General features: G+C 41.8%; 1 protein-coding gene across 1 annotated transcript; it reads left to right on the forward strand.

Annotated features, from left to right (window-relative positions):
* Positions 1–9409: 9409 nt before the first annotated feature.
* Positions 9410–11041, forward strand: LOC126356324 (soluble calcium-activated nucleotidase 1-like). Its single transcript, XM_050007297.1, has 2 exons — positions 9410–9606; positions 10167–11041. Exons 1-2 carry the CDS (start codon positions 9516–9518, stop codon positions 10739–10741), a joined length of 666 nt encoding a protein of 221 aa, XP_049863254.1. The 5' UTR covers positions 9410–9515; the 3' UTR covers positions 10742–11041.
* Positions 11042–11422: the final 381 nt, after the last annotated feature.

Consider the following 11422-nt stretch of genomic DNA (forward strand, 5'->3'; position numbering starts at 1 on the left):
ACAAAGCATAAGTCGGCAGCAGCGATCTGAAAATGGCGTACACGTCTTCTCCTTGAGTCAGAGTAACTGCCGCACTTGCTCGGAACTACGATCGTAGCGCTGCCACGGATAGAAATAGAAACGTAATTTACTTTGCGGACGGCCCTCGTCTTTTTAGATCTGTGCCCTATGTTTCCTTCGTAGGGTGAAAAAGCCTAACCAGGCTATTTGTAGCGCGAGCGAAGGAAAGTATTCTGTTAGTGCGTTACTGTCTGGAAGACGGTACACCCGTTGCCATGAGCTTAGTTATCGATTGTTCAAAAATGGGTCTGAGAACCATGGCACTTAACTTCTGAGGTCATCAGTCCCCTAGAAATTAGAACTACTTAAATCTAACTAACCTAAGGACATCACATACCCGAGGCAGGTTCCGAACCTGCAACCGTAGTGGTCGCGCGGTTCCAGACTGTAGCGCCTATAACCACTTGGCCACCTGTTGACGTTGACTGTGGATAGTGTATACAGACACAATACCTTTGACTGTTCAGAGATGTCACTAAACCCGAAGATGTAGACAACCATGCAGTTCCAGTCATTCCACCAGGAAGCAGGTACACGTATCGTGTTGTCTGTAGTTAAACCATGCCTAGAGGTAAAAACCGCAGTTCGATCGCGTCCGCATTGTTACTTTGCGCTAGGAAGGGCTCTCAACAAGGGAAGTGTCCAAGTATCTAAGAGTGAACCAATGCGATGTTGTTCGGACATGTAGGAAATACAGACAGACCGAAAATGTCGATGACATGCCTCGCTCAGGCCGCCCAAGGGCTACTACTGAAGTGGATGGCCGCTACCTACGGATTATGTCTCGGAGGAACTCTGGCAGCAACGCCAACAAGTTGAATAATGCTCTTCGTTGGACCACAGAACGTCGTATTACGACTGAAACTGTGCACAAGAGGCTGCATGATGCGCAACTTCACTACCAACGTCCATGGCGAGGTCCATCTTTCCAACCACGGTACCATGCAGCGCAGTACAGATGGGCCCAACAGCATGCCGAATGGACCGCTCAGGATTGGCATCACGTTCTCTTCACCGATGAGTGTCGCATAAGACTGTAACCAGACGTGTTTGGAGGCAACCCGGTAAGGATGAACGCCTTAGACACACTGTCCAGCGAGTGCAGCAAGATGGAGGTTCCCTGCCGTTTTGGGGTTACATTATGTGGGGCCGACGTACGCCGCTGGTGGTCATGGAAGGCGCCGTAACGGCTGTACGATACGTCAATGCCATCCTCCGACCGATATTGCAATTATATCGGCAGCTTATTGGCGAGGCATTCTCTTCACGGACGACTATTCGCGCCCCCTATCGTGCACATCTTGTGAATTACTTCCTTTAGGGTAACGGAATCGCTAGGTTAGAGTGGCCAGCACGCTCTCCAGACATGAAACCTATCGAACATGCCTGGGATAAATTGAAAAAGGGTGTTTATGGATGATGTCAAACACCAACTACTCTGATGGATCTACGCCGAATCGCCGTTGAGGAGTGAGTCAATCTGGACCAACAATGCCTTGATGAACTTGTGGATAGTATGCCACCCAAACACGGGCATGCATCAATGCAAGGGGATGTGCTACTCGATATTAGAGGTACCGATGTGTACAGCAATCTGGACAACCACCTCTGAAGGTCTCGCTGTTTGGTGGCACAAATGCAGTGTGTGATTTTCATGAGGAGTAAAAAGGACAAGATGATGTTTATGTTGATCTCTATTCCAATTTTCTGTACAGGTTCCGGAACTCTCGGAACCGAAGTGATAAAAAACTTTTTTTGATGTGTGTATATGTAAAGACTGTAGCGTCAAATGACATTATTTGATTCAATCGGTATACATGTGTATGGTAATGTCCTTACTGACTAACTGACTTACTTATCATCGCTCAGGATAAAAACTTGAAATTTAGAGAAGGTGTGGCTTTGATACAGTAGAAATATTTCGAAATTCCAGCCCTAAGGGGGTGAAGTAGAAGATGAAGTGTTTTTTTAATCTAGCTATTAAGGCAGTTTCGAAACTAGATCTATGAAAACTGGTATTTGGTTCTCAGTCAGAAATAAAGGAATACGCGTTCCATCATTATTGGAAACTGAACCCTATGAAGGTAAAATAGTGGAGGAAAGCTTTTTCTGAAAGTACGTCATTATTAAATAACTACTAAAGCTACTCATTTTACTAAGGCTTGAAATTCCTCTTTTCTTTCTTCCGTGTTTGAGATTTAAAAACTGGGTGGTTTTGAAAATTCGCCTCATGCTAACACAATTAGTTGATTTTTATGTTTACCCAGACACGTGTAGCGATATAATTTTAAGAAATAAAAATTTGACCCACAGAAGATGACAAATTGGTGTCGAAACATGTCGGGGTAAATATAAAAATAAACTGTGTTTGCATAAGGCGGATTTCCAAAACCATCCAACTACTAAAGCACTTTAAAGCTACATCTACGAAGACTGGTATTTGACTTCTTGCTTACAAGTAAAAAAATTGGAAACCGAACCCCTAAGGGGGTGAAACAATTGATAAATTTTTTTATGAAAATAATTTCTTATGAATGCATTTTTAAACGTAAATCAAAGAAAATTTAGATTTGGCTTATCGGTTGGAAGCAAAAAATATATTTTTCACTGTTTTTTGAAATTCAAACGGGTGAAACGGGTAATAGAAGTTTTTATGGAAATATTTCACTGTGCAAGCATTTTTGAACCTAAATCTATGAAAATTTTTGTTTAGCTTCTCTTTTACAAATAAAACATACGCATGTCACTGTTTCTGGGAGAAGGGGGTGAAACGTTTTATGAAAATATTTGATTTTTTACAGCTAACTCTTTGGAAATTTGAGTTTGGCTTCTTGATTGCGTCTTGAACTGTTTTTGTAAATTCAACCCCCATGGGAGTGAAGTCCGGTCAACCTGATTCACTGACTCACCACCGCCCAGTCACCCCTAAATCGTTAGGTTAGTTGAAGTTTGGAGAGGATGTGAATCTTATACAATAGGCAGCGTATAAGAAACGAGTAAACGAAATTTCACACATAAGGCGGTGAAATAGGCGATGAAAGACTTTTTGAAAGTATGTCGTTATTGAAGCTAGCTGCGAAAAATGTTATTTGGTTTGTCAGTCAGAAAACAAAAAACATATGTTTCTGCATTTTTGTAAATTCAGCCACTAAGGCTACAATAGTGCATGAAAGTTTCCTTTTTTTCAAATAACTAATTACTAAGGAACTGTTAAGTGATTTTAAGGCTGCATCTGTGACAAATGGTGTTTGACTTATCGGTTAGAAATTAAAAAAAAACGTTTTTCACTGGTTTTGGAAATTCAACACATACAGGAGTGTAATAGGGGATGAGATTATTTTAAAATTATTTCGTTACATCAAAAAAATTTAAAGTTATATTTATGAAAATTGGTATTCCATTTCTCGGTCTGATACAAAGAAATATTTGTTAGGGTATGAAAGTTCCTATGGAAATATCTACACAAGCATGAAAAAGGCATGATTAACAAAAACTTTGGATTCCTTTTACCAGAATCGCTATTTGGTCAGAAGTACATTCGGAAAAGACCATGTTCGCATTGCCTCCGTTAGTGTGAAAATCTTAGAAGGTGTTGCAGTTTGTGAACTACATAAAAATTCGATTAAATAAAAACAATAAAATCTTGCAGACCGGCCGTAACGATGTCTAAGATTTGATATTTTACGTGATTCCTGATATTCAGAGTACACTAGTGAAATGGTCGTACGGGAAGATCTCCACTTCATCGCTGCCTAGGAGACACTGCATCCCATCACTCGAGTCCCGACTACAGGCGTTTCCGACCGCAGTGCCCTATTCTACCTGTTGACATATCTCTGTATTTGAACACTCATGCCTATACCAGCTTATTTGGCACTCGCATTTGGGAGGACGACGGTTCAATCCCGCGTCCGGCTATCCTGATTTAGGTTTTCCGTGATTTCCCTAAATCGGTCCAGGCGAATGCTGGGATGGTTCCTTTGAAAGGGCATGGCCGACTTCCTTCCCCGTCCTTCCCTAATCCGATGAAACCGATGACCTCGCTGTGTGGTCTCTTCCCCCAAATAACCCAATCCAATACAGTTTATTTGGCGCTTCAGTGTAGAAACACGCCTACCAACTTTCGTTTATACGGAACGAGGACTTTTGGTTTTGCAATTTTTTATATATATATATATATATATATATATATATATATATATATATATATATATAAGTGTGCTTGGTGTACGATTAGCGCTATGGTGTGTCCTGGTCGTGGCTGTAGCGGTCGAGAGGCGCGCAGTTCCCACGGCCGAGATGATCAAGGCTGGAGCCAGAGGAGAGGCAGGCAGCCGTTCGCGCGGGCCAAGGCTGGCCGCGCCGCCACGCCCTCCGCTAGCGCCGCCAAGGGCCCGTCCTGTAGGCTGCAGACCGCTCTCTCCGCGGCCACAGGCGAGCGTCTTCTTCCGCGCTGCAACGCGGCACCGCCGCCGACTTTATTTCCTCTTCTTACTGCCGCGGCGAGGGCGAGCGTGACTAACGCTGGCATTGCATTCCTCTATCGGGTTGTGTGGGGTAGACCACCAGCCGCTGCGAGGACGAAGGAAGGGTACCTCTCAAGGCCGTCAGCTCCCTTTCACTGGTTGGGCTGTCTGCAGGCGCTCGCTATTGATTTCGCCTCTGTATCAGTACAAATTAACAAAGTGATTGACAGGTAGTTGTTTGCAGAACAAATACCATACGACGCGTACGCTGAAGGTTCCATACAAACTTAATAATGCCGGATGTAATAAAAATGAACGGCAAAAATGGCACAACACATTCCTCACAAAATGAGATTTTCACTCTGCAGCTGAGTGTGCGCTGATATGAAACTTCCTGGCAGATTAAAATTGTGTGCCGGAACGAGACTCGAACTTGGGACTTTTGCCTTTCGCGGGCAAGTGCTCTACCAACTTTTTTCCGTTGTTTATCGTTGTGTTTGGTCGTTGCGGGCGTCACATGACACCCGTTCAAGTTCGTTTGTTGATCCTTCCACTCAGTTTTTTTATTACAGATCTCTGATCGAACACGCTGAGCTACCGTGCCGGTTGCGTCAACTAGAGCTGAGCAGCCGGCCGCCCGGGTCCAACTGAGCTACCCAAGCACGACTCACGCACCGTCCTCACAGATTTTACTTCCGCCAGTACCTCGTCTCCTACCTTCCAAACTTCACAGGTTAGCAGGAGAGCTTCTGTAAAGTTTGGAAGATAGGAGACGGATACTAGCGGAACATAAAATCTGTGTGGATGGGGCGTGAGTCGTACTTGGGTAGCTCAGTTGGGAGACCACTTGCCCGCGAAAGGCAAAGGTCCCGAGTTTGAGTCTCGGTCCGGCACACAGTTTTAATGTGCCAGGAAGTTTCACATTCCTCACACGTCGACGCTATTATCAACATCTGAGTTTGAATGAGGTCGTGTAATAGGGCTACGACAAACTGGAAGTTCCTACTTTGATACTGCAGAAAGACTTGGCACGAATCTAGTCACTGTATAGGATCGCTGGCAGCGCTGGTCACGAGAATATACTGTCAGAAGAGAACTGAGCTCTCGATGGACATGTGGCACTACTGAGTCGGAAGACCATCGTGGTTGGGGTACGGCTCTGGAGCATCGTACTGGATCTACACCACCAATCTGAGCAGCAGCTGGCACCACCGTGACACAACGAACGGTTACAAATCGGTTACTGCAAGCACAGATTCGAGACAGTACGGCAAAAAAGGAAGAATGAACTGATTGTTGGTGTTAATAACGATCATCCTCCTTTACCTCCTCTGCATTGCTGCACTTTGTGGAATACGAAGGTTCTGTTATAGTTTACTAACCTTCTGTCTTCAAGCTGATGTTCCCAGCGCAGAAAACAGCACGCAGGTCGTAGGTTATGTATCTTGAGGCTGAAACTGACTTTTTGCGAGGCTCTCTTCTGAAATAATGTATCACTTCTTTGGGATGCTACTCGCGTATTTTAATATAGCCACACGAGAAGACTACATGATATTAATACATTTCTTTCTGATACAGCAAAATACTTGAGCAAACACAATGTTTACGAAAATGTATCTTTACACTATTTGTGGCACATGTCTGTGCCTCATGACTACCGGGGTGAATCTTTTAATACCGAATACTGGCAAACACATCCTGCCACAGACAACATGACTGTACATCTCGACTGCCTAACCCAGAGTGACAAACAGGAACTTCAATAAAAATTGGAAACACATCCTACGACAGACAACATGTATGTTCTTCTCAACTGCTTAATCCAGAGTGACAAACAACCCGAAACACTTCGCGCGCCATACCAGAAAGGAGTGAACAGAACGCTTCCGAAGTGCTTGGACTGCAATTTCGTCAGTCTTTCGTTTTTTATTTAAATTGTTTTTAATAATTCTATAATGACTGAGTGCTATTCAGGTGTTGAGAGACATTTATATTAAAAAGTGAAGTCTTTCCAATGAGTAGTTTAACTAATAATAATAACTATACTTTAACGTTTTGGCGCCCTTGCTCCGAACACAGCAGCCAATCACAGAGCAGTAGCATTATACAGGCGGTCTTTCTCACGGGAATGATACCGAATCTAACATGTGTCACAGGTAGCTCACACCAAATTTCGTCATCTATATACTTCTTTGCATCTCCACTGCTCTGGGAACAGCCTAATATGATGGCTGACTAAGCCAGAAATATTACAACAGACTCTCTGTAGCGTGCATTCCACTGACCCGAAACGACCGCCATTTGCGACTTCAGTTGTGTCAAACGAGAGCTCGTTGGAGGACAGGTTGGAGGCCTGTTGTATTTTCTGATGAAAGCCGGTTCTGCCTCGGTGCCAGTGATGGATGTGTGTTGTTTAGAAAGAGGCTAGTTCTGGGACTGCACCCAACCTGTCTGCGTAATAGACACAGTGGACGTATGCATGCGAGACCACTGTACCTACACCTGGAGTACAGTCTGGTGTGCGATTTCGTATGGCAGTAGGATCACTCTTGTGGTTACCCCACGCACCCTGACTACAAATTTCTTCGTCAGCCTGGGGATCCGTCATGCTGCGCTCTCATTCATGAACAGCACTATATCTGGTATTTTCCAACAGGATAACACTCGTCCACATACCGCTGCTCTAATCCAACATGCTCTATAGGGTGTCGACATGTTGCCTTGGCGTACTCGATCACCAGATCTGTCTCCAATCGAGCAATATGGGACACCGTCGGATGACAACTTCCTGTATTGACCTACCATATATGAAACTGTATAAATTTACTAAATCAATACACATTCTCAAGTAAGAGAAAGAAATAAATAATTAAAAGAGAATAAAATAAACAATTCCCATCTGTTCGCCTGCTGAAGTCCTCTTACTTTCTATAAACACTACACCATTCACATTCATACATGACAGCAACGCGCAAAAAATACTGACATATATCGACACACTTTACATTCTTGTGTCGTTTCAGTACCCAACGTGGTTTCAGTAAATAATCCTGGAATCGTGTTTCCGTGATTCGAGCGATTGGCAATGAAATATCTAGATCAGTAATAAGATAATACCGTATCAGAGCCACAGGGCTTGGGACTAAAATGCATAACATAAAGAACAGTCACTTTATGTTTTTCTTTCTTTGCTCGTCACCCAATTGATAATAGACATAATATAGCTTAGTAACCTATCACGGCGCAGTGTAAAGTGAGGCGATTTTTTTCCTTTAACCTAGTCGTTGGTTGTCGTATAAGATGCCGGTTCAGTGCTTGCTTTTCAAATTCACCTACATTTTGAGGTTTCCCACCATTCTCCTGAACTTTGATCTCCAGCCATGTGCATAAGGAAAGGAGATACGCTCAGCAGGGTCCTGTGTATAAAGAGACCCTTCAGGGAAAATTCAGGGATAGGCTGGCGTCAGTAGTGTCCAGGTATTACGACAGCTTTTGACAACCACAAAAAGGCATTAACAAATAAAATAAAATGACTGTATTTCCAAAATTTGTGGCCTTGAACTCCAGATTCTGCAGCATCTACGAGAAATCATCGTTTTTGCTAGTAATAACACACCCTGTAGTAGCTGAAGCATAGTAAAGAACCATAAACCAACAAGTATACACTCAAAGTTCAAAGGAACTAAGCAGAACAATGAAGAGAATACACAGTGTCCACTGGCCTCGACATCTGATTTGGGCTAACGAAGGATTTTGGAACACAGAGCATAACGTGAGTCCTCAGGCTGTGGTGCGTCTACACATAAACAATCAGTACATCAGGAAAGCAAAGAATAGGTACTGTCCTAACGCTAGGGAAGGAGTCCAGTGATCCAGAGACATTCCAACCAGCTTCCCCGCTATGTCATAAACATAGGAGATCAAACGTGACGCCAAATTATCCTTTTTCTACACTTATGTTCAATAAATATTTTCATACTAAAAAATTGGTTGCTACAGAATATAGTGCCATTAGTAATTAATGAAAATAGGTTACGTATTTGACAGCTGCATCTTCAAAATCTGATGTTATCCGATATGTAAAAATTGAGGAGCTCCGATGTGTAAGAAGACCTCTGACATGTGGTTTAAAGGAAATTTAGGATATGGTAAAAATTTAGATTATTGTGCATCAATTACTAATTCTCTATCATACATTTTTCTAACTCTCTTGTCAAGCCTTGCGCTGTAAGGAATTGTGTGTGCTGCGTTTCATCCTAATTCAGTGACAGTCAATTCGAAAAAATCCCGTTTTTAATTTTCAGGAAAATAAGCCTTCTCAGGTGACGAATTTTCTCAATTACGATGATTATAATTCTTATATTGTAAGCAATGAGAAAAGATTCTGATTTACACTTAAAAAAAAAAAACAGACGTACCATTTTCCCGTGGCTTAGTGATTATTACTCACTGTGAACACTCCCCGAGTTTCGTAATGTGACACTCAATTCTTTTAGTTACGATGGAAACCAGCTACCAGTAAATTTTCAAATTCCACAATTTCTTCGATTCTGCAGGGTAATACTATGAACTGAACAATCAAAGGCTTTCGAAAATCAGAAAAGGTACCAGTTAGTTACTTTTTTGTCAAATATAGTTATTTCTGTAGGGACTCCTCTGAAATCTAACTAGACATTGTCTAAGGATTCTGTATTGAGATAAGTGTATTATCGTCTAGTTTAAATAATTTTTTTTCCGGTACCTTGAACGAGAAAGTAATCAGTGACACTGGTTGCCACGACTCGTCTATGGAACAGCTTGTACAGCACAATATCTATTGATACTGGCAGAAGTAAAGCTGTGAGTACCGACAGTGAGTCGTGCTTCGGTAGCTCAGCCAGACGAACATGGGGACGTGAAAGTTGTAGGTGTGAATATGTGACAAAAGGGGGGGTTTATTATTAGTTATGTATTTCTATGTTTCATACTTTGTGCACTGAGTTTTAACACATGCCAGTCGCCTCAGAAAGCAGTGAAATGATGACATTGCGAGACTGGAGGCAAGCAATCAGGACGCCAACAGCATACCGTGTTGGGAACAGTACGTTAAGGATTCAGACACATTTCGTCAGCTTAATTGCTGTTGGTGTTTTGATATTATTATTAGTATTATATACTTATAGTCCATCTAGTCGGCATAAATTACGAAATATAGTTCTTACCCAAGACCACGCGTCTGTAGATTACAACATAACAAATTTGTATTTACCTCCCATAAAGCAAGAGTTTTATAATTTTTCTTATCCATTGACCCCATCAATGACAACACCAAAGGGCGTCATGTTTCGTATTGGTATTATAAGTGATATGGATAAAAGTTCCAAACAGGCAAACGAAGAAAATGCTTGGCGAAGTTGCTTGAAAAAGGGATACCTGACTTGGAATGCAAAAACGGAAAAAATATTAGTGACCTGGGATGATGTGGAACCTTTGACTTTGACCTTGGCGAATCTGGCAGGGGCATGGAACTGTCAGAACTAGTAACATTTAATGCCAAAATTTTAGCGTTTGATGACAGAACGGGGGTGGTTTACGAAATCGACAATGATAAGGTTATTCCTTGGGTGGTACTACCGGATGGTGATGGAAGGACTTCAAAAGGTTTCAAAATGGAGTGGGCTACAGTGAAGGATCAAACCTTGTACATCGGTGGCCTTGGTAAAGAATGGACCACAAGTTCGGGAGAGCTTGTTAACTTCAACCCTCAATGGATTAAAACAGTCTCCGTGTCTGGAGAAGTTTCTCATATAAACTGGCGTGATAAGTACAACAAGATTAGACGTGCTGTAGGGATTGAATTTCCAGGGTACATGATCCATGAAGCAGTTTCATGGAGTACATACCATAAACGCTGGTTTTTCCTTCCAAGACGTTCCTCAAAAGAAAAATATGATGAAAATCTGGATAATGAAAGAGGAACTAACATGATTATCACAGCTGATGAAAACTTTGATGATATAAAGGTTACTTTCGTTGGGGAAGTTGTTCCTACCCATGGATTTTCATCTTTCAAGTTTTTGCCAGGAACTGATGACAGTATAATAGTAGCACTCAAAACAATGGAGACTTCTAAAGAGGTGCGGACATTTGTTATGGCATTTACAGTTACTGGTAAAATACTGCTTAAAGAAACTCCTGTTGCTGAGATGAAGTATGAAGGCCTTGAATTTATTTAAAATTCCTGTTATATTAACAGGGTGAAGTTAACTAGTTCATTTTGTACACATGCCTGCAGGCATGATTAGAGATGACCTCATGGATGAAAAGAAGTACAGTCTTCTGTACTGAATAGTCATAAGTGTCAGTAATGAAATTTAGAACATTACATTAAAATTTGTAATCACCATGATCTGCATTAAGTTCATAAAGAATAGTATGTAAAAAAATGTGGCTGTGCTAAAGAAAGTAATTTTATTCTTGAATGTAAGTGTATGTTGTATATTGTTAAAAAATAAATAATTTATTTCTGTAATTAAAAAAAAAAAAAGAAAAGATGGTAGAGCACTTGCCCGCGAAAGGCAAAGGTCCCGAGTTCGAGTCTCGGTCGGGCACACAGTTTTAATCTGCCAGGAAGTTTCATATCAGCGCACACTCCGCTGCAGAGTGAAAATCTCATTCTGACAATATCTATTGTTCGGTTAACTAAAGCCTATGTACATAGTACATGAAACTAAATGAATCCGTTTTTGCGTCCCGACTGTAACTACATTTGTTAATGATGCTCGTGTGAATCAAATACAAATATCTTAAACTTTGGACCTTGCGTGGGGACATGCGGATTGAGTACTAGTGGGGAAAATTAGAATTTACCACCACCTGGAATGAAGATGACGGTGTGGAGTAAACATTAATCGTTT

Source organism: Schistocerca gregaria, chromosome 3 (assembly GCF_023897955.1).
Source record: "Schistocerca gregaria isolate iqSchGreg1 chromosome 3, iqSchGreg1.2, whole genome shotgun sequence".
NCBI classification, from domain to species: domain Eukaryota; kingdom Metazoa; phylum Arthropoda; class Insecta; order Orthoptera; family Acrididae; genus Schistocerca; species Schistocerca gregaria.

What these genes read in the sequence shown, in the direction of transcription:
- LOC126356324 (XM_050007297.1), top strand. Translation starts at nt 9,516, where the DNA reads ATGCCAGTCGCCTCAGAAAGCAGTGAAATGATGACATTGCGAGACTGG. An exon ending in AGCATACCGTGTTGGGAACA is followed by an intron (nt 9,607 to 10,166) that starts GTACGTTAAGGA and finishes GGACTTCAAAAG; the next exon opens with GTTTCAAAATGGAGTGGGCT.